General features: G+C 45.5%; 1 protein-coding gene across 5 annotated transcripts in view; it reads right to left on the bottom strand.

Annotated features, from left to right (window-relative positions):
* Window positions 1-23213, bottom strand: part of syne2b (spectrin repeat containing, nuclear envelope 2b) — a 115962-nt gene that overhangs the window by 23498 nt on the left and 69251 nt on the right. For all 5 annotated transcript variants that reach the window (XM_084380669.1, XM_084380672.1, XM_084380670.1 and 2 more), the window contains 30 exons: window positions 20889-21113; window positions 20103-20225; window positions 19774-19889; window positions 19202-19313; window positions 18860-18994; window positions 17699-17818; window positions 17405-17605; window positions 17148-17321; window positions 16894-17025; window positions 15775-15968; window positions 15475-15613; window positions 15127-15345; window positions 14201-14353; window positions 13863-14039; window positions 13608-13763; window positions 13359-13502; window positions 13033-13203; window positions 12738-12871; window positions 12459-12663; window positions 11570-11752; window positions 10985-11092; window positions 10295-10449; window positions 9701-9848; window positions 9517-9611; window positions 9141-9372; window positions 8589-8783; window positions 7453-7578; window positions 6590-6745; window positions 4152-4310; window positions 2729-2895 (listed from right to left, as the gene is read on the bottom strand). In XM_084380669.1, the coding sequence (XP_084236795.1) occupies window positions 2729-2895; window positions 4152-4310; window positions 6590-6745; window positions 7453-7578; window positions 8589-8783; window positions 9141-9372; window positions 9517-9611; window positions 9701-9848; window positions 10295-10449; window positions 10985-11092; window positions 11570-11752; window positions 12459-12663; window positions 12738-12871; window positions 13033-13203; window positions 13359-13502; window positions 13608-13763; window positions 13863-14039; window positions 14201-14353; window positions 15127-15345; window positions 15475-15613; window positions 15775-15968; window positions 16894-17025; window positions 17148-17321; window positions 17405-17605; window positions 17699-17818; window positions 18860-18994; window positions 19202-19313; window positions 19774-19889; window positions 20103-20225; window positions 20889-21113 (4754 nt within the window). The remainder of the gene's footprint in view (window positions 1-2728; window positions 2896-4151; window positions 4311-6589; window positions 6746-7452; window positions 7579-8588; window positions 8784-9140; window positions 9373-9516; window positions 9612-9700; window positions 9849-10294; window positions 10450-10984; window positions 11093-11569; window positions 11753-12458; window positions 12664-12737; window positions 12872-13032; window positions 13204-13358; window positions 13503-13607; window positions 13764-13862; window positions 14040-14200; window positions 14354-15126; window positions 15346-15474; window positions 15614-15774; window positions 15969-16893; window positions 17026-17147; window positions 17322-17404; window positions 17606-17698; window positions 17819-18859; window positions 18995-19201; window positions 19314-19773; window positions 19890-20102; window positions 20226-20888; window positions 21114-23213) is intronic.

Below are 23213 nucleotides of genomic sequence, written 5' to 3'. Positions count from 1 at the left end.
TTGGGTCTCTCAGCATGTGGAGCCTGGGTGGATTAGTCTCATCTCGGGGGGTTAAGTTGAAGGCTGAAGCCCAACGATCTACAAAGCTATTTTCAGCCCCATCTCTATGTTTTACCCTTCACACCAACACTAACGCTGAATAATCTTATTTCATCCTTGACCTGCACCCCAAACTGCTCCGGTGTCTTCAGTGTTGAAAAGGTTTCCTGATCATGTTAAGCAGCTTGAGGAGAGACACTCCTCATGTTTATCAGCTTAGTTCACCCCTCACTGCAGTCTGCAGCAGGAGATCCTCAGCCTCAAATCCCACAATGGGTTTTGGCTTTCGAGATGATGATTAATATGTCCACAAACTTTGGTCTGTGGCTGTTTGTTCTGAACACAATAATCCTTTAGACCATCGTGTTCTTCCAACTTTGTGTCAACTTTTTTGGAGCGGGTCTCTTCCTGTTTCGACAGTTCAACTCTCCAGTGCACAAACCATAAAGAAACGGTTTCCACAAGCTGGTGCAGAAGAACTGGACTGGACCTGCACTGAGCCCTGCCCTCGACCGCACCCGACATGTTTGGGATGAACTGGCACACACACAGAAACAAGTATTTTCTGTGGCGGTGGTCTAATAAAATCTAAATCAACAATGTGACAACTGCACATTCCACCACAGACACGAGGCTCGTGCCTCAGCAGCGGCTCATTAACGGGCTTAGCCTCGTTATGCTGGTCAGTCCCTGAGGGGACGGGGGTGGGGGGGAGGCAGCTGAGGGGAGGGGAGAGGAGGGCAAATCCACTATTGTGTGTCACGCTCCCTCTGCTCTCTGGACCCCCGTCTATTGTTAAAGACAGAGGGCTCGTCTCTGTACTAACAACCTGTTAGTCATGATAAAGACCCTCACCCTCCACACTGTGGACCACTGGCAACACCTTACTAAGTTCAGTTCTTCTCAGTGTCCATAGATCTTGTGAAACTACCACCAAAATCATATTTTCCAGAGCTGATGATGGAAGAAGCTAACGAGTACGGCATCGTGCTTCTTTCCCATCGCTGTTGAGGCTTGCACATGCGCAGAACTGATCGGGCAGTCGGCAAGGATACAGTAGAAAGATAGAGTTTGTACAAGACTACAGCCGACTAGCATGTACATCATTCAGAAAGATAAACTGAAAGACTCAGGACTGCAGACAAAAAATGCAAATGGCCGGAGTGAAGAGGCGAAGGCAAAGAATAAGGAGAAACCACACTGAATTGGTGAAATCATGGGACTCTGGGCTGCCTCACGCCACACTGCCTAAACTAGAGCCACGGAGGCTCGGGGCTCTTAGAGGCAACGGACTGTCTGCCTGTTTGTGTCTTTATGTGCGAAGCTACCATAAGTGTAGCTGTAGGTGAAATGATCATTCTACAAATCGGGGATTCAGAATCGTGAAGCAAACATTAAGTTAGATGAATCTAATGTGAAAACTTCCCCTTCCAATACAAAAGTGTGAGGAGAAGCGCAGCCCGAGCAGAGACAGAGCAGCCTCGGTCACTGAGCAGTCACCATATGGCAGATCTAAGTCCGTCATTCTCACGGAGGATAAGTCACCTCCACCCCCTCCGCCCGGATTGGTTTAACCCATCTGGCCCTGAGACAACATTCCACCGCTCAGCTTGACTCAGCTCGCCGTATTTCATGAACTTGCCATCGATGAAAACACAGAGTCCTCTAAAGGTCAACAAACAGGTGATTATGAGGAGGCAGAACGCAGCATCAGTTCAAACTCACTGTCCTGTTGTTTGCTGGAGATGTAGCAGTAATTGTTGTGCACTCCCGCCCTGCATCCACTCTGCAGCTCAGCGAGGACACGGACGATCATAATTACCGTTCTGTTTGACGACGGGAAAGCCGAGTTGCTGAGGGTAAAAAAAACCCTCCGCTAATGCATGATACATGTGTCTGAGATCAACCTTGTTAGTGCTGAGGACACATAATTACCCACAAAACCAGAACATTCAAACCAAAACAGACTCCGGTTTGAAGACTGGTACGATGGCATCGGTTCAACAGCGAAGCCATTAGTCACACTGAGATTGACGGGAGTGTGAAGAGATCCAATCTGGAACTTTTTATTGTCGAGTCGTGCTCTCTGCTAATGAGAAGATACAGCCTATTCACACTCGTGACTGTCTTTCCCTCTAAAAACCCTTAAATCACATGGAATTGGACCAGCCATGTTTCCATCTGTCAAGCAAATTTGAAGTTAACTTTTAAAATGTTGCAAAAAAATGTAAATATCCGGGAAACAGCTTCTTCTTCTCCTCTCAGAGTGAAAACAGCTGAAATGCATTAACTCTTTTTTAAAGAAGGGTGTAGAAACTTTTTTGCAAACAAACGGTGCAGCGCTGCTTCATGCAGCTCGGCAGTAAAGAGACACTGAGCGGATGCGTGGACGTTTCAGCAGCTCGCGGCGTGCAGACACCGCTCCTCTGTGTGTCGGAATGAGATTTGCATTTATGGATTAATAACAATATCACTCCATCCTCTGTCGGCTCAGAGGCTTTATACTTTAATCTGCAGCCACAGGAGGAGAACAGCTGTGCTCTCAGAGGGGAAACCAACAACGCTCAGTTAAAGCTGCACATGTTGCTCTGTCAACAACAACAACAACAGTTTGGACTGCCACCCCGCGTTTACATGCTAAATGCTAAAGCTAACACGTCTGTTCCAGTCACATGCGTTCTCGTCTTACCTGGCCTCTATGTGGTCGAACAGATGCTGCCAGCGGTCGTTCACATCCTTCAGCTTGTCGTTGATTTCCGTCTCTTTCGTCTTGTTGCTGGCTGTGATGAGTTGTTCCCCGAGCTGCTTCAGATGGGTTTTATTCTCGCTGAAGAGATTGATCTCTTCCATACAGTCCTGAGTGAGAAACGCATGGAATAAGTAGCTGCATGTTCACATTTCAAACCACAGGAGTGACTCAAATCACATACTGCTTTTATCACAGCTATACGTCTGCCATTAAGGACGGGGTTTCCACTTTAAAGTCTAAAATAGGACAAATAAAAACATTTTAATATTAATCTAAAAACACAAATCAGTTCAACTTTAAAAGTTTTATTTAAAATCCCAGCTTTTCATGGAACATTTTACAACAGATTACTACAATTTCAATCAGAAATGAACCATATTAAAATGTCTGTCAGCTTAAATAAACTCTACACCGAAAACCAAAGAACAAATGTTAACACCTTTCACTTAATTTACCCCTCAGTTTGCCAGAGAGTAACTACTCTCCCGCCAAGAGTCTGTGTTTCAGGGCAGGACACTAAATTTAAAGCTCCAGCAGCCTGAAAGGGTTCAAACCCCCCGCCAGGGCAATAAGTTTGGTTTCTATAGAGCAATCGCCTTCACTCCCCTCCACTCCGCTCTCACACACCGTGACAAATGAAAGGGGCTGCGAGCTCGACACAAAACAAACCCACGTGGTCCTGCTGGGGCTCCAACAGCTGTCCACTCTTTAACAATCAGGAGGGAATTCACAGCTTTTCTGAAAAGCCCAGACCGGCCCTGCACCACCAGCACCAGCACCAGCACCAGCACCACCCAGCCCGGCTCAGAGTGACACGGCAAAACAAACACGACCACAGCAGCGAACACGTTCCTGTGTCAAACTGTTTTCTTCTGTACTTTGCTGATGAAACTTTAAAGGTTTTGTACATATAGAGCTCATACTCTGAATCTTATAAACATATTATTCAACAATACAAAAAAGGAGAAATTTCAAATCTGTATTTGGGTGTTTATTAAAACACACATACTGATATGCAATCATAGGATATATGTGCCTGATTTTTTTTAAATCAAAGCACCAAGAACTGATCAAAATGTTTGTCTGCTCGTATCCTTAAATTCTACCAAAGCCCATTCAAATTTTCTACGTTTTTAAAATCATTCTTCGACCAAAAAGCGCAGGTAAATGGGACACAAACAAAATCTCCTTGAAACTTTCTGGAGCCACTTCTTTCATCAACCAATAAATAAAGTGTCTCATTCACACAGTCAACTTCGATCCTCAGCTCTGCAGGACGCTGGATTTACAGCCATCCAAACGTGTCGAGCAACATTAATCTTCCAGCCGCTGTAACTGGTGCGTTCTCGCCGCAGCCTCCTACCTTCTTGAGTTTCTCCACCATCTCCTCGATGTTGAGGTCGGAGTTGTGCGCCACCTTGTTCTCCATCTGCGTCAGCCACTCGCACAGCTCCTTGTTCTTCTCGTTGAAGATGATCCAGGCGTTCAGACGATCCGCGATCTCTTGTTTACGCAGAGACACCTGAAACAAAGAGGATTCAAGAAAGAAATTAAATAAGCTTTATTTCTTTAAGATGCTTAGTCTGACCTGTGTGTGCATAATCTGCTTCATTAATAATGAAACACAGGCACGCATCAGTTGAATTTCATTTGAGCCGATAGCAACTTGTTGTTGACTTCTTCTTCTGTGCACCTCTTGTTTATAGTCTGATCAGCAACTTAACACGAGAATGGAGCTGGAAATGAGACTGTTTAACTGAATACAACTAAACCCTGCTCAAACTAAAGCGGTCAATATTACTCAGACAGCAAATGGAAACCAGAAATCTTGTCGCTTGGCTTCAGATTCTGCATTCATGTGCAGATATCTGTTCCTAGAGATCAGGTCCTGTAAGTAAGAATGTGTGCTGAACTTCCTGTCTAGAAACTTGTCAGAAGATCAGCAACTCCAGCATGGAAAGTTGGAAAGATGCCGTCTCATGACATGACTAACGTCTGATGAGGGTCGAGCTGAAGTGATTGTTTTCCTTCAGTAAACACAGGATATTTAGAATAAATGTTCACTATTACAAGAGAGGAAGCTCCATTGAAATATATCTCATTTACTTTCCCACCTCCAGTAAAGAACAACAGTTTAACAGGTGTGATTCACCTGTGAGTCAGACACAAACAGTAAGAAGTGAAAGTCAGTGTGATCACTGTGACTCCCCCTCCTCCCCTCCTCCCCTCCCCCCCCAAAACTCATTTCAATACAAAGCTCTTCCTCCTGAAGTCTCTCGGCTCATTACAACATTTCTCTCCTGTCACCATCTGTTCCCCCCGATACCCACAATGCCCCTCACCCCTCCACTCAGACCTGTCGGTCTCTTCAGTCGCCCTAAAAGGACTCACAAGATTTACTAACTTAGCTCCTCATTAAAGGCTTAACAGTCATGAGAGGAGGACGACAAAGAAACCATGAACTCTGTGATGTGAACGCGGATTCGACTGCAGATGTGAGAGCTGCTGCGAACATGTCAGACGACGGCCGCTCGGCTCGGAGACAAACTTTGATTTAATAAAGAAAATGAAGTTCCTGCACCGGCTTCCCTCCACCCTCGCTCTCTTCAGCAGTTGGAGGAGCTGATTCGTGTCAGCTGACCTGCCGCTCTCCCAAAACACACACAGTCACCAACAAAACACAAAGTGTGTGACACATGTTCGCTCTTCAATGATTAACCCTCCACAGCCAGCAGCCCTGCAGCTGGGCTTGTGTGTTTTAGACCCAGAGGAACACAAGAGAAAGATCAGCGACAGTTTCCCACAGAGAAGAAAGTTTGACGAGCAGTCTCTCATCTTTCCTAACACTTAAAATACAAGTTTCTCCTTCTGTCCCACGATCAGGACAGTAAACACCGACTAATGCTGGGCAGCTAGACGCTGTTAAAAGTCACAAAGATTTTATGTTTCCAGAGAAAAATATCAGGCTGAATTTTGGGGAGAGAACTGAATTGAATGGAGCCGCCACAAAAACACCAGTCTTGAGTTAAATAGTTGACTTTGTGCAGCTTCAATGAGAAGCTGGAACAAGCTGATAAAGAATATAAACATGATGCTGTCGCATATAATCAAATAACTTAAAGACAGTTAAAGGAAACTGCACTTCACGGCGTTAGAACTGGATCCCTAAAGAACAAAAAGTTGGGTGACAACACTTAAAATAGGCGATTTTTCAAAAACATATTTAGCAAAGCTGCTGATTGACTCTGTCATGTTTTGCCATACTTCAAAACAATGAGTATGGTTGAAACTAATGATTATCGTCACATTTAATTAATCTGTTGACTGTTTTTTTGATTCAGCGATCAGCTGTTTGGTCTATAAAATGTCAGAAAAAGGTGAAAATCAGTGTGTTTATCAGCGTTTCCCAAAGCTCAAGATGAAGTCCTCAAGTGTTTTGTCCACAACCCAAAAGATATTCAGTTTACTGTCACAGAGGAGGACACCAGCACATATTCACATGTAAGGAGCTGGAATCAGAGACTTTAGACTTTTGTTTCCTTAAAAATGATCAGTCATTTATTAAAATAGTTGCTGATTGATCTAATACTTGAAACCAAATCAAATAACTGCCACAGCTCTACTACAAAGTAAAGTACTTTCAGGCTTTAGACACTCACTTGATGTCACTTTCAATAATAATTTTGTGTTTAAAAGAAGTTTAAGGATTAAAGTCAAATAAAACTCAAAGCAGAGCATCCTGTTTGTGACTGGAGGACAACCTGAGGGACTCCATGTGGAGATGAAGCCCATCAGACTCACCTTGAGGCAGAGTTCCTCCCACTGACAGTGCAGGTGCTCCACCTGCTCCTGCAGCAGCAGGACATCGTCGGCGATGATGTACTGGGACAGGTCCGTCTTCATGGTGCTCAGCTCCGTCAGGCTCTCAGCCCAGTCCTCCAGGGAGTCCTCGTTCTCCTGCATACCATAACACACCGACCGGCACAACAAACCGTCAGGGACCCCCTCAACAGCTCGCTCTCTCACAACTAATGTCTCTCTCTCTCTGCCCGGCCCCTTTCTCTTTCTCTCTCTCTCTCTCTCCCCGCCCAGAGAGGATTATGGGCCACCGGCTGCAGGCCGGGCCGGGGGAGGGGTGACAGTGGAGGGGGGAGGGGAGGGGATTGAGGGAGGGGTGGAGGTTAACGGCTGTGATGGTCAGAGAGGATGAGTCCAGACGAACCCGTTTCAAACTTGGCTTTGCTTTAGAAACTTTAGTTCTGTTTCCTCCTTAAAGTGCCTGAAGGCAACACGTCCGTCTCTGCGACTGTTTCCTGTCTATCAGTGGCACTATGGAAATAACTACAAACTACTTAGATGTGACACAAAACTCCAGCTGAAGTTACTTTGGGGGCAGAAATAAATAATAAACAGTTTGAGGTTCTTTTAAATAAGCAAAGCCAAAGACCCACCTCGCCATTACACAGAATTAGTCCTGGACAAAATGTATGAAAATGTCACAATCAAAGATTTATTCAGTTAGTAAAAGTAACTTATTTAGGCTCCTCCCACTAAGGTTTTTACTCAGCCAATCAGATTACTGCCCTGCGTCCCCACTGAATTACAGATTTAAATTCATAATGTATGTCAGCGCTCAGTGATATTTTGTGTGTTGTGATTCGTACCTTGTTGAACTTCTCAGCGCTCTGCAGCTCCTCGTCGCTGTCCGGCATCGACTGGTTCAGTCTGGTCTTCATGTCCTTCAGCTGCATCATGCTGTCTGCGAGTCCGGCCTCGCAGCGCTCCCAGTTCTGACACACAATGAATAAAACTCAATCAAACAGATCAATGCCGCAGGTTCTTAAAATACACTGAGTGGCTTTAAGAACTCCTCCTCCTTTGTCTTTGACTTCCTAAACGTGTCCACTGTCATTAATTAGAGCTGAGTGGATTAACTCGGCCGCTCTCAGGCAAACACAATCGGTCAGAGGTGACAGGGGCCAGATGGAGGAGGGAGGACTCAGACCTGCAGTCAGACACTCAGGTGTCCGAATAAACAAAAATACACCTCCTGCATCAGGCTGGAGGTAAACCTGCAGAGGATTCAGGCCAGAAGAAACCCTGAGAGGGCGGCAGATGTGGAGAACTATGTTATTTACTAACCCCGTCTAATGAGTCTTTCCTGCAACATCTAGTTATATAAATAACTCTAATACATTTCTAATAGAAACAAAGAACAAGAGAGATGATGTCACTCTCTCGGGGGAGCGACGCTGCAGCGCTCTCACTGTAACTCAGATAATGTTGCTGAAACTGTATTGATTTGGTCTCCACTGGAATCTGACCCTCAGATTTAAATCGACTGGAGGCTGCTGGTTTGGTTACACGCAGCCGAACAGATGATAATTCACAGGCCACACACACGTGGGTAAATAACTGAGCAGGATCTGTTACAAGATTACATTTCTACTGAGAGGAACACTTGATAGCTGCTCTTAGAAAGTGCGACTATGGAGAGGAGCTCAGAGACAAGCCGACAATGATTCTGTACATTTTGGTTAATAAAATAGTGAAAGGATGCCGTGAAGATGTCTCTGAACAGCTGTTCTTGTCTAACCAACTGTCCACAGCCTGAAAACATCTTCAAAGACAGATCATTCAAATTTGATCCCAGGCCAAAACCAAGACCAGAACCTTGGTGTTTGTGTCCAGACAAGATCCAAATAAAGTCAGTTTAAACAAAGACCAAGATAAATCCAGGATAGACGATATTCAGTATCCACAGCGAGGTACATGAACCTGACAGGGAGAGACCGAGTACCTTGACGATGGCCTCGGTGAGGTCCATCCTCCGGCCCAGCAGGCTGTGGAGGTTGTCCCACTCTTCCTGCAGGGTTCCCAGGTCCAACTGCAGCTGAGTCTGGATCTCCTCGTCCCCCATGGAGAAGAGCTGGCGGCCGACGTCCAGAGTGTGGATGAAGCTGGACTGATACCTCTGGAACAGCAGCTCGGTGTGCTGAGGAGCGAGGCGGAGAAGAAGAGTTGTGGTCTGATCTTTGTAGTAAAGAACTGGTGCTTTTAAATGAGAGGCAGCTTTTTGTTCATGGTATCTTCACTGACAATCAATTCAAATCTCATCTCCTCTTCTCATTAAAGGCTTAAAAGAATCAGAATGGAGACTCTGTTCCTCGTCTCTTTTGTCCTCATCGTCTTTTTGATGTAAATCTAATCAGCAGCAGTCGTTTGTCTATCTTACAGCTGTTTGTTCTGCCTGTGGAGATGACTGAGCTCAATCTGAACTAACATCCATTTATCTGGGACTTCATGGTTAATGTTTTTAACTAAAATCCAGCCCCGGCGCTGTCCGTCTCACCTGGAGGTCCTGCAGGGAGCGTCGGAGCTGTTGCAGGCTGCAGCGGGCCGGGCCGGCGGGGGGAAGGAGGGTCTGCGTCTCTGACAGGAACTTCTGCAGCTTCCTCAGGCTGCGGGTGTACAGGTGCCAGTGCTTCACCAGCCCCTCCACCAGGGAGCGCCTCTGATCCGCCCGCTGCACCGCCCCCTGCCAGTGCTCCCGGAGCTGGGCGAGCTTTAGGATGAAGTCGCTCCTGGAGATATAAACACAGTCAGATGTCATTCAAGATGAGATATTTTCCCGTTTTCATACCGGATCCTGTTTAACCATGACAACGATGCACAAAATCCAGGAATGCTTAAAATATTTCAGCTGCTCTGCAGTTTGATCTTCTCACCTGTCCTCCACCTCTCCTTTCTGCAGCAGCTGAAGAGCTTCAGTGACCACTGAATGAAGGATCTGGTGACCGATGGACAGCTCGGCCTGAAAGCGCTGAAAACACCAGGAGACGATTACACATCTCTGCGTGTTCGTATTGAATGTTGAAGTCTGTCAGTGAGTGTGTTTGTCATGTTTCATACCTTGTGCGTGCAGAGCTGCTCTCTGAGGCCGATGTAAGAGCCGGCCACGTCTACAGTCAGACCGTCCTCCATCCGCTGCAGGAACGACATCCAGCTCTCACACTTCTGCTCGAAGCTCTGCCGCCTCAGTGCCTCCGTCTGCAGCTCGCTGCACATCCAGAGACACAAAACAAGACAAAACACACTGTCAGAGGACACTTGTTAACATGATGTTAATATGTAAACGTTTCCTTGGACCTCCTGCCACTTATCGGTTACCAATATTTGATATCAGCACTGTGTTGGACTCAGACCTCTTCTGTGTGAACAGGCACAGCGTGTCACATGATATTGATATCTGAACATGGTATTTATTGAGATCTGTGTTACTGAGAGTGTCTTTCCTGGAGTTTTGTCATAAAACTAGGACCAGAGAGTCAGTTTTCACAGTTTGTTCACACCACAGCAGGTGATCATGAGCCACTGTCACTGATAAATATTCATGTCTTAAACAGATTGATCGACAATGAAAATAATCATGAGATGCAGCCCTCGTATGCATCACCACGTCTGTATCATGACATCATTTAATCACGTAGAGATCTCGGGTCTGACCTGCAGGCCTCCTCAGCTCGGGCGGAGGCGTCGGCCCAGCAGCGGTTGAGGCGTTGCAGGCGGCGTGCTGCAGCGTCGCCCGGCGTCAGGCTGCGGCTCAGCTCGTTCAGCACATCCAGGTCAGCAGACAGGCCGCTCAGCTCCAGGAGGCCAGACTGGAGACATATGGTGGCATCTCAGATCACAGGAGATCACAACGGTCTGGACTAGTTCACACATGACATCACCTACACGCTACACGCATGTCCTGTGATCTTCTGCCCCCGTTTACTTTTCCGTCAATCAAGTCACTGATCACAAAAACCTCGTAGATGCTCTGAAGCTTTCAATATTTTCAAGCTCAACAAAAATGAATATTTAACACCCACAATTTCATGAAAACTGAGCAACCTACATCCAGAATAGCAACAAAATTGACTTGTAGACTGTTTTGAAGAAGATTCAATTATTATTTAGCATCTTTTTACAAGACGGAATAAAACAATGGAATCACTTGAAACATGAAAAATGATATTTGCTTTTTGTAAATTCTTAAATCAAGTTAATTTCTACAAAAATAGTTTGAAAACACTCTAATTTCCAATAAGAAAACCTTTCCAGCTGCAACATATTCAACACAATGCCAATTCTTGTCTCTTGTTCAGATGAAACTGAACTACATTCATTCATAAACTCCTCTCGCTGTCTCACCTGCTCTGCTGTGCGAGCCTCACCCTGCAGACGCTGCTGCCAAAGCTCCAGGTTCCTCTCCAGTGATCCCAGCACGTCTCCGAACTCCTGCAGCCGCCCGAGCTCCTCCTACACACACACACACGACATGAGACCATCTGTGAGTTAATTTATAGGTCACTGTCACACTCGGGTCAGGAAACAGGTAAGCCCGACCCTGACAACAGGGTACCGTCTAAAAATAGGAACTAGAGCATACATGTATTTGACTTTTCCCTTGATAAACAATACAAATGTTATAATATTGTGAATATAATCATTTTGGATCGGCAGTAAGACATCAGCTCTGACTGAGGCAGTCAAACTGAGCAGGTTGCAGTAAAACCAACACATTTAGGTTTGTACACATCAGTTAATCATTCAACAGATCCAGCAGCTGATGTGTTCACTGACAGCTCACATCACAACACTGTCCTCCAGTCAAACACTTCTTTACTTGAACTGTATTTTCAGGAAGCAGTTTCTCTGAGTCACTCTGGATGAAAACAGCTCCAGTCCGACTTCACTCACTCCCACAAACACACTCCTTCGTTCATGAAGTCGTACCTGCAGCTGACCCAGCTTCCCAGCCAGAGTCCTGCTGAGCTGCTGGACCCCACGTGACAACAAGCGGCTCTCCGATTGGACCAGACTGGCAGCTGAAGGTTCCAGGTGGCCAATCAAGTCCTTGGAGGCCTCCAGCACCCCCTCCAGGTCAGACTGCAGAGTGTCAGTCCTCTCCTGGAGACTCTGGAGAAGAAATAAGAGGACTTCAGCATGTTTCCACAGCATGTCGTGTTAGTGTAGAGACTCGTGAGACTGTTCTGCAACTACAGGGTCTGGATTAATTAATTTATTTATATAGTTTTTGCCTGTAGAAGCATTAAAACTCTCCACAAAGGCTAATAAGTGGATCTTTGAGCTCACATCTTCATATCTTGTTAAGGTTTGTACAAAAACAGTGCAGTGGAAAAAGAGGATTCTTCATCAGTGCATCAGTTTTGATGTTGAGAAGTTTCAGAATTAAAAAAAAAAACTCTCCAAAACTTTGAAAATGTGACATGAACGTGTCACTAGAATCTTTAAACTCTGACAGATGGTGAGTTTTGAGAGCGACGGATGATGATGAGTCACTGAGAGTGAAAAACAAACTTAATGGATGTGTTTTTGATGATTTTCACGTCTTTAAATATCCACTTTTACTTTCTGTGATCCACACAGCTTGCTTTTTATGAACTTTTTATGAACCTGAACAAATTCCTCCTGGAAGGATTTAGAAAGGAGGATTCAGGTTTTATTTTTGACAGTCACTTTCAGACAGAGTAAGAGCCCCTCACTCTGCAAAACGTGGAAAATATGACATGAAATTGTCCACGTTAGACAAGAAATGTGACAGACACTGGAAAAGAAAAGTTCTCTTCCTGTTTTTGAGTTGTTTTTCAGGTTGTTTCCTCACCTGAACGTTGTGAATCTTGACAGCGATCTGCTCCACGGTGTTATCATCCGTCGACGCTCTGCTCAGCGCCGCCTCCACGTCACTCTGCAGCGTCTGCAGCCGCTCGGAGGAAGACGCAGCCAGCCGGCCGTAGATCTCCCACACCTGCAGGACGACCCGACTCCTCTGGAGCTGCTCGCTCAACGCTCGGGACACAGCTGTCCAACTGGAGGACACAAAGACGACTGATTAGTTAAAGAGCGTGACTGTGTGTTAGAGGCTGCTTGTAGTCCGTCTCACCTGTCTCTCTGTCCGCCCAGCTGCTCGGTGAGGAGGGCGGCAGCAGCAGGACTGATGGTGTCTCTGAGCGAGGAGACGGTTCGTCTCAGTTCGTCCCACTCGGCCTCTGAAGCTTCTGTCTCCTCGTGAAGAAGCTGCTCACAACACAACAAACACCGTCAGTCATCACAGGTACAATGACATCCATCAGTGTGAGGTGACAAGGTGACTTTTGTTGAACTATTTTAATTCCTTCTATCAAATATGTCCGACTCCACCCACTCCAAGCCGGCGATGACAAATAAATACATGCTACCTGCAGCCGTTCATGGAGATCTCTGTGTGCCTGCAGGCAGATCTGAGGGCTGCCGTGATGATCGAGAGTCTGAGACGTCCTCACTGTTTTCTGCATCATCTGATTAAGTCGCCTCATCACACAGTCCCACAGCTGCTGGGCCTGAATCAGCCTCTGTTTGACTGATTCATTCTGGTAAAGACACAATGATCCAAGAACGAGAGGAAAAAGACAAACAAGTAAATAAATGTGTCTGATATCGTGTGTCGGTTTCTACAAACATGCGTCACTTTTTTCTTTACAACCATTAAACATTTCATTTCTACGTGTCCCTCTGTGTCGCTCACCTGTAGCTTCAGAGCTGCACAGGCCTGGATGCATTTTTCTGTCAGAGAGATGAAATCACAGCCGCTGTTTTCTCCTCCAGCCTCAAGTTTGTCTCTCACCTCCTGAAGAGCTGCAGACCTCTGCCTGATCTGCTCCTCAAGATCCTGACAGAGCAAGAAGATGGAAACCTTAATGAGCAGACTGAAAAGGCATGTGTAGCTTTTTGTGGTTTGTTACTTGGTCCAGGTGCTCTGACTGTGACCTCTGACCTGGCAGGTGTTGATGCTCCTCTGCAGCTCCGTCCGGCTGCTGGGCGTCTGAGCCGAGTCCATCCAGAGGTTTTGATCTGTGATCCAGCTGCTGATCTGCTGCAGTCGGGCCTCCCGCTCTGTTCTGCTCCTCAGCTCCTCCTCCACCACCTGGATCTGAACACCACCACAACACAGCAACAGCAGATCAGACATGTTACTTCTGAGCGTCGAGAACTTCAGAATATGAAAACTCTGGTGGCGACGGTCTCTGACCTGAGAGCTGAGGGTTTCCTGCAGACTGAACCACTGATGGTTCACCCGACCCTGCTCCTCTGCAAACCTGGTGTGCTCATAGCGCCTCCTCTGCTCCTCCTCAGTACTGCAGGTATATAACGGCTGATGCACGTAGTCCAGTGTGGCCTGATGGGCCGACATCTCCGTCTGACACTCCTGAGAGAAGAGAGGCGGTCAACCAGATGTAACCAAACAGAAACATGTCTACTAGGACCCAAAGATCCCTGGTCCAGAACTTAAATTACTACAGTGAAAACATACGACTGCTGGCAGAACATTTAATATTGATTTCAGGCCACTGTTCAGTCCTTTTCTACCTTGCAGTACTTCAGCAGCTGACTCAGGTCACTGTTGTTGGAGGAGGTTTGGTTGATTCTGCTGCGATGCTCCTCCAGCCGGGACTCAGCAGCTTCCAGCCAGGCCTGCAGCTCCAGCAGAGCTCCCTGCTGGGTCAACGTCTTCATCCATCGCTGAGGAGACATTGTCAAAAAATTACAAACTGATGACTGTGCTCTCTTTGACCTGGAAGCTGATCCAGAATGCTGCTCCACCAGCAGCCTGAGAGCCTCAAGGTTGATTTAAAACTTTTAATCATGTGATTTTTTGTGGAGTCTTTACTTTAAATTGTGTCTTTATTGAAGATCTATAAGATGAATGCATCTGAAGTAAGCTTTAAAACTAAAATTGGACTTGGAAAGGAACAGAGTGAGAGGGGAAAAGGCTGTGAATCAGAAGAGAGGATGAAAACTGAGACGAGGAGAAACAAGAGGGGCAGAAAATAACAAGAACAGAAGGATGAAGAGGAGATGAGAGGGGATGAAGAAGAAAAGGAGGAAGAGGAGATCCACACAGACAGACAGACAGACAGACAGACAGACGGACGGACGGATGGAGGGGAGAATGGCTTCACACCAATCAGGGCGAGAAGAGTCCTCGGGGTGGCTTTGTGCTGCACAGTGGGGATGTTTAAAACTAATTGGTGACAGAGACTGCGGAGAGGTTTCTGAAATACCAAACTGCTCTCTACTGTACATGTGGGCATGGAGAGGAGGATTTAGGTGAAACTTGGACATTTTAGAAACACATCAGGAAAAAAAACTCCATTCACTTTGTTATTTCCATCACTGTCGAAGTAAAACCTGGGCTGGATGTTTGTGATCCTGCATTATAGCAACTGCAGTTCATGGTCCAAGTGGTATATTTACCTCACAGAAGTCACAGACTTCACAGGGAGTCTCCTCACCTTGTGCAGAGCTTGTTGGACGACAGGAACATCAGCCAGCAGACCGGACCAGCCCAGCTCTATCTGTGTGAGCCGGGAGTGGACTGAGTCTGAAGCCTCCCCGTCCTCAGTGTTTCTCTCTGAGTCTCCATCTGCTTCCCTCAGCTGGACCAGCTGAGCTGCAGTACCGAGCACGGCCACCTTCAGTCCAGATCTGGCCTCCAAGTCTTTGGTCAAAGCCTAAAAAGTTTATATTTTGACATTCTTAACGCACTTTTCAGCTTTTATGACTTAAACTTTTATGAAGAGAGAAGTCAGTGATCCTTCAGGTTCAGATGAGTTTCTTATTTGCAGTGAGTGACTTCTCACCACAAACTGGAGGTAGGTGTCCCGCCTCTGTTCAACATCCATCTCCTCTTCAGCTGAGACGGAGAGCTGACTCCATCTGTCAATCATCTCTCTGGCCCCGCCCATCCAGTCAGACAGTACAGCAGAGTCACGAAGAAACCTGTTTATTGGTGGAAAGTCAGTAGTATGGTGAGAGATTAAAATTCATGTCCAAAAGCTAAATGTTAGCATTTTAAAAACATTTGCTACACTGAGAGAAGTCGAAACATCTGCAGTCTAAACCTAAAAGCAGGAAAGTTTGATCTCTTGCTCATCTCTCACCTGCTCCTCAGCTTCCACTTCCTGTCTACGTTGGTGCGTTCGTGCTCCAGCTGCTTCTGCAGGACTCTCCAACGCCGCTCCAGCTGACCGGTGGCCACTCCCACTCCTCTACAGCCCGCCTCCTGAAGCCAGAGCCCCGCCTCCAGCATCCGACCGAACCGCGCTCTGTTCCCGTCCAGAACTCCACGCAGCTCCTGTCAAAAGCACAAAACTGTACGAGACTCTCCTCCACAACATTTGAACCTTGTTCTTTAAACTGAATTTAAACTTTAATTCAAGAAACATCAGAAACTGTGCAGGGAAGATACAGATGCTGGTTTCTGTTTTTTCTTATTTAGCACTTATTTTCAGTGGGCTACGAGCTTTAGCGTGAGCTTGTGTAACACTCTTCACCTGAGTTTTTGAAATTATATTAAATTCTGGTGCATGCAAAAAAAAACATGTATTCAGACATATGAAGTCTAAACTTGAACCGTTGGCATAGCATGCTAGTATTATGCTAAAGGGCTAGCTCAACATTTTGGGATTAAGCTTACATGTATTTGCTTTCTGAGAGTTCGATGAGTAGATCAATATGTCTATCTTTAATAATAAGTATAGTAATACATTAGCATATTAGCCTGAAAATTAGCATTAAACTCAATGTATCGCCAAAGTTGATAAAGTAAATGAATGTTGAGTTTTGTGGTGAAAACTGAGCGTGACAGTGTGAGTCTGAGACATCTTAAAATGTCTGTCAGTCCCTCGTCCCTCGTCTTTAAAGTCCATTTCAGATAAATGAGGATGATTTCCAATCCCACAAGAAAGCAACAGGGAATATGAACCAAAATGAATTCTCCTTGGAGGTCTCCGCTTGGCTAATAACTCACATCAAAGCCGAGGAACATCATGTGCTCCTACAGAAAACAACCCATTTGCTTGTATTTAATTGAGCCAATTAGGTTTTTTGAGTGCTGTTCACAAAGTACAGCGTGGAGAGCGAAGAGCGTGGAGCGAAGCCCAACCGTCTCCAAACGAGCAGAATGGAACAACTTAAAAACACGCTCCCTGTCCTCCGGTTGGTAAATCACCATCATCCCCTAATGTTCAGAGAGAGCACATGTATTAACAAAAAAATACCTGGTAGACGGAGAGCTTCTCTGATATCTGCTCCTCAGAATCACCCCCCTCGTGCATCTTGGGAAATGAAGTCTCGATGCCTCTCAGCAGGGAGTCTGACCAGGTGCTGTCCTCCTCCCACTGTGACCACATCTGAGAAAGTCAGACGAGATGTTGTAGGAATCTATTCTGTGATTGTTAGTAAGTGATTATTCTCAGTCCTGGTGCTTTTATGTAACGTGTCCCTCATAAATAAACTGCACTTCATGCATTACCTGTAATTTCTCCTCCATCCTGATCCCTCTCTCCAGTCCGTGCTGCTGCAGTCGGGCCACCTCACCCTGCAGGCCTGTCACTACACCCTCCCACCTCTGGAGGGCGCTCTCTGGGACTCTCTGGGTCAGGTACTGCAGGATCTTAAAATGTTGGCCCAGGAACTGGAAGAACTTCTACCATTAAGAACAATATGTCATGTTAAAAATGATATTTTTATGTTTACATACAAATGACTCAGCTGTATTTCCTGTCTGACCGTGTGGCTGCTGAGCTGCTGCTGGAGCTGAGCTCTGCTGTGGAGCTCTGTGTCGGGCTGCTGCGTGAGGCGTTGGGAGGCCAGAGCGAGCAGCTCCTGCAGGCTGTGGACCAGCCGCTCGTACTGCTGCTGCAGATCCACACTGCTCTTCAGCTCATCAGTGCGGGACAGGACACCACCCAGAGCACCGTCCAGCTCCCCCTGCAGGGCAGAGACAAGACAATGTCAAGATTTAAACATGTTTGTGACAACTGTTTCCCTACACACCTGACCAAGATACACCAGCTAGCGTACCTGCAGCTGTGCGGCCTGGTGGATAACAGCAGCAGGCAGGTTGTGTCTGTCGGCCTCCTCCAGCAGGGAGCTCACCTGCGCCACCTGCTGCTGCAGAGACTCCTGCACCTGAACCAGCGCCTGGAACATAAACACATGCAACACTTTGACAGTTAAAAACTTTATAACTGCGTGTTAAAACACTCGTCTGAGCACATTTACTTTTCCTCAAGTTGTTTACGAGCCATCATGTTTGCTGAGTCCGAACTTCTCTCCTTCTACAACATGGGACCTTTAGAAATATCTTTTGTAAATCGACTTTAGAAGACAGTTTACTCTAATCACTCTGATTATGAGCAGCTTCTTAAAGTGAAACATGTCCATGGAAACAGTACCTGATGCTGTTCGTTAAGGCGCGTGGTTCCACTGAATTCATTAAGTATTTGGCGAACGGTCGTCTGGTTAGAAGTGAAGGCTGCATGCAACTCATTTAGTTGAATCTGCAGGTTAAACACACGACACTGGTTCACAACATCTGAGCACTGAGATTCATCTAGCTCACTTCAGTTTGGTTTGAATGTTGCTTCAAAGAGTAGACCGGTAGTTTTTGCAGCACAACTCTCGTTTCTTTGCCTGAACTTTTTGGGCTTTCTTGTTTTTCATTTCTATCTGAGGTTGATTCCAGTTTAAAATAAATACAAAGTTACAGCCATGTTGTTAGAATGAATAAGAATAAAAGGCGACTCTTTCCATTTCAGCCATCATCTCATGCTTACTGAGGTTTTATTCCTCTTATGACTAAAATTTCTCGTACGGTCTAAGGTAGTTTCACCTTTTTATCACGATCTTTGAGTTAATCCTTCACTGAAACTGTCTGTCGGACGTCCCAGCATGTTACAGTTCAGGTTCACATGCATAAATGTTCAACATGAGCGCAGTCTTTTGTTAAATGACCACCATCGATGTTTAGATAGCTAAAAGTTATTCTGCAAGTGCAAATGCAACCTGACAAAACCAAACCGAACATTTGCATTTCAACTGACAGGGCTATTTGGGAACCACTGAGCTTAAAGATCCTCAGATTAATCTCGTTGTCGTTCAGGTTATGAACTCTCTCTCTGGTGTCCAGGAGTCACATGTCCCAACATACATATCCTGTGATAAAGAGGCTGCTGTGTGCACCTGATCCGGGCTCTCTGCCGCCGTGTGTCTCAGCCCTCTCAGGTGGCCGATGTGAGTTTGGAGCTCTTTCAGGGTTTGTGTGCCAATCATACGTCCTGCTGTTCCATCACTGCGCCTCAGAGATGAGTCTGTCACCTTCAGAGAGAGGGAGAGGCCCAGAAAAACACACAACTTTCATGAAGCCCTGCAGGAGTCCCCATCACACCAAAAGACACAACAAAGTGCCTTCTGCTCAAAGAAGGTGATAATCAAGCATGGCGAGAGCAGCCATTTTTCCCTTTCTCTCTCTTGTATTTGAAAAGTGATAATCAAGCTCTTCAGCTGTCGTGATGAAGGTCTTACCTCAGAGGGAGGAAGCAGCCAGCTCTCCTCCACACTCAGCAGCCGACTGTGGAGGCAATCCCACTTCTTCTGAGCAGAGTCGTCCTCCACATCAGGCTCAGCAGGAGGACACCTGCAGGGAGATAAGAGGCTGAAAATTAACTTCTTCTTCTTTCTTTCTTTCTTTCTTGGAGGTATACTTTTAAGTTTTATGTGTATTTCTCTCTGCAAATTGGAAAATAATCTAAACCACTGGGGCTCACACACGTCAGTAAATGGCATTTCCATCACAGCATTATTCTTACGTTGTGTTTATATAATAAGAATTTGAATTTTTAGGAGTCAATAAAAGCACAAAACTATGAAGGACTTTTATAAATGATTTTATAATATGTGACATAAATGTATTTTTGTATTTTAATTTGTTTCTGTCTGTATTTCCCAATGTATTTACATCTACTTAAAATAATTTTTTGATTATTGTTCAGGAAAAATGAAATTGAATAACAGAGTTACAAAATACATCTCACACGCAGTAATATTAAAATACACAGTATGTAATATTATAACAGAGTAGGGATGCAGTGCGTTACCTTGGCGACGGCTGGCTGTGGTCCTCTGAGTCCTGGCTGTGGAGTCGAGCTCGGCTGCCCTGTCTGGCGATGGCCTGAGTCAGTCCTCTCTGTTCAGTCAGCTGCTGCTCCAGCTCCTGCACAACAGACAGACAAAGAAACACACAGTCACATCTGCACAACCCCTATAAATAGTAACAACATACTCCAAAGCACTGGTTTGCTTTTCCATAGATGATGATTTTGGCCATTTATGTGTACATTTCAGAGTTCTGGCCTTCAGTGAAGGTCTAATAAAGCTCGACTTGGATTGATAACCCGTCGGTGAAGCAGTCAGTAGAGTCCGGTACCTTCTGCTGCTGCAGGCTGCTCTGTCGGAGGAGTTTGTTTCTCGGTGAGGAGAAGATCTCCTGAACGCTGCTGCTGCGCTTCAACTTGGACTCCTGGTGGCGCTCTGGCTGAGGTGAAGACTTCTGAGGATGAGACAAAGAAGAGACACAAAAAGGTTTATTGGTGTCATCATAACTTCACTGTTTGTTACTTTGGTCATGGGTTGAGACATGAAGTCGTCAGGTAAAGCTCTGGACTTTTCACTTGGACTTAACTTACAACATGAGGACTTCTGACCCGGTTAAACTTGAACAATGAATACAGTAAACACAGCAGCAGACAGGCCGTGTTCTCAGCCCTCAGACTTCACAGACTTTCATTTCTATTTGTATTTTTCTCATTCAGACTCATGACTTGTACCTGAAAGACTTGAAAACAGCTCTGCATCACACTCACATGTGTCAAACTAAACAGACCTGCCCCCATGCAGAGTGGGAAACCTCTAACGAGGCGCTCGTGAGCCTGTAATGGTTTTTATTTGCAAACGTGTTAATAATTATCAGGGAGTGACTTGGCGCCATGTGCAGCGTCTGCTCTGCAGCCGGCAACACAACACAAACACCTTCTTACACTGTAGAATAAATACAAGGAAAATGAGAAAGGAAACAGTGAAAGAGATGAGATGGACATAAGAAAGCAGAAAGCCAATGCAAAGATGCAAACATAAAAAACATTTTATTTTAAGTTACAACTTTAACACTTATTGTTTCCTGTGTCGTTGACTCTGCAGATACAGACTGTCGTACCTGTTCCTGGTCTCTGTGTGTGACGCCTCTCTCCTCCTGGCGGTCCTGCAGCAGCTGTTGGAAGCAGACCAGGTTGTCCTTCAGGAGCTCCAGTTTGGATGAGAGCAGCTCGGCCTCTTCCTGCTGGGATCCCACAGCTCCCAGTTCATCTTGCTGCTGGTCGGCGGCGGCAGGGCCGAGGGCCGACAGACCGGCGACCTTCTGCTCGATCTCCAGGAACATGGCCTGTATATGAACACACACAGACATGGACTACAGGGCAGCAGCTACATGTTCAGCTCATGCTTAGTTTAGCAGTTTGTGTGTGAATGGGTCCGAGGTCAGTTGAAGCAGCACACAGCTTCATATTTAATGTTTCAGTCGTGCATCAGGCGTCTCTGTGATCGAGGCTCTCCAGTAGATTTGCATGAGAGATGTGATCTCATCAGTTTGTGTTTGTTTGCTCACAAAGCTTCATTCAAACACGACGTGTGACTATGGGATGGTTTAACTCCTGAAACTTTAATGGAGGCTCCGGTTACACTGTCAGGGTCAGCGGGGAGTGAATCCCGGGAGGAAAATACCTGCCAGAGCTTTGAATGAGGATCGAGTAATGAAGCTGTGAGGGCTGAAAACTATTAGACACACATCCTGAACCATCACATGTTTTATACTAGTGTGAGAACAGCAGCCTGTTTTCATGTGTTTGTGTGGTTGTCAGGGAGCCCGGCCGACTATAAACCAACAACATTTGATTCCTGACGTCCTGATCTGTGTTGTTTGGTCACCACCTCTGCGGCCACGCTGCGCCCTCAATGCAAATACAAATACAACGACTGACATGCTGCGTTTGTTAAACTTTGTCCTGCTGACGTCCTGACAGACAAACGCTGATATTTCACTAAAGCATATGTAAGCAAAATATGTAATAAATAAAAAAAGGAGACAGTGAATTCAGAAAGTATTAAAAATGTTTGATATTAAGAGAAGAGCACTGTGAGTTCATGTGTAGAGAGGTGATCCTTCTTTCACCTTCTCCAGCCGTCCTGGTTTGAACGAACAGTGAAGAGGTCATAAAATCAGAACAGGTGACGTTAATGAACTCTGCTCTCTGAGACTCACCTGAGAACAAGGAAGTCACAAGAGCAGCATTCAGTGAGGACAGAGTGTGTCCAGGAACGCTGATCGTATCTACACCTACGATATAGTTTAGTGTTTATGTTTCGCTGACACACGAATAGAAAATCAACTTCATTCAAATGAAGATATATTTACTTTAGTCATTTCTTAAAGTATTTGGCAGGCAGGACAAAAAGCAAAACACTATTTTTGAGACTGTTGAGTAAATATATTGTGTTAAATATCATTATTCATCAGTTCTGGTAACTATTCTTGTTCTTGGATGAAACTACCAGACAGACTGCGTGTGTCACTGTGCAACTGTTCAACTTTATCTGACTGATCGCTGATGAACTTTGACTGAACAGAGTCAGATGTGTGAACATCATCTGAGACAGAAATCTGAGCCTCTGAGATACCAGAACATGTTTTAGGATCTTAAATAAGTTGCAAGAATTCGGAAAAGCGTCAGATTCTCTGAGTGACATTGTGCAACTTGACACGTCTGTAAGCTCAGATGACTCGAGCGGTGACCTCTGACTGTTTCTGCTCTCAGCTGCTTGTTTCTCACAGACACAACAGAAGAAGATTATGATCTCAGACTGAGCGCTGATAAGAAAAACTAGTTTAACATCTTGGTTACAAACTCGACTCTGAATACGTGTTTCTGTAATTAAAGCTGATTGTGTCGGCTGACCTTTGCTTTGTTTTTCTTTTATTGACCCTTCCTAGATAATAGTTGCCGCTATCTAACACTCACACTATCACTTTCTATTTGCAACTTGGGGATAGGAGATACAATAAATGGCCAGAAATATGTGGACACTGGGGACAATCTTCATGCTCCAGCATACAATAATACTTTAGGCAGTAGCGTTCTTCTTCAGCCTTTTTAAATAAACGTATCAGTGCAACGGTGTGTGCAGGAATGACTCTTTTTCACTGGAATTGGACTATTTTTGGGGGATTTGATTCCCAGCACCACAAAAGAAAAGATAAAGCAAGTAGTGTGCATGTTGTTGTTGACTCATTTTGCACATCGAATTATCTTTAACGTTTCCAAAAATGTTCAAACCCAGAAAAATCCTAATTTTACTCAAGGTAACAGCGTGTTTTATTTCGTCATGTGTTGCTTTAAGTTGGGAGGAAAGTCAGAGTGTGAGGAAGGAAGTCAGCGAACAGGACTAAACGTAACATGACTAAATATTACCATGTCTGTGAACATTT

Source organism: Pagrus pagrus (assembly GCF_965226575.1).
Source record: "Pagrus pagrus genome assembly, chromosome: 18".
Taxonomy (NCBI): domain Eukaryota; kingdom Metazoa; phylum Chordata; class Actinopteri; order Spariformes; family Sparidae; genus Pagrus; species Pagrus pagrus.
The sequence above is the reverse complement of the archived record's forward strand: the minus strand, read 5'-3'. Positions and strand labels throughout refer to the sequence as shown.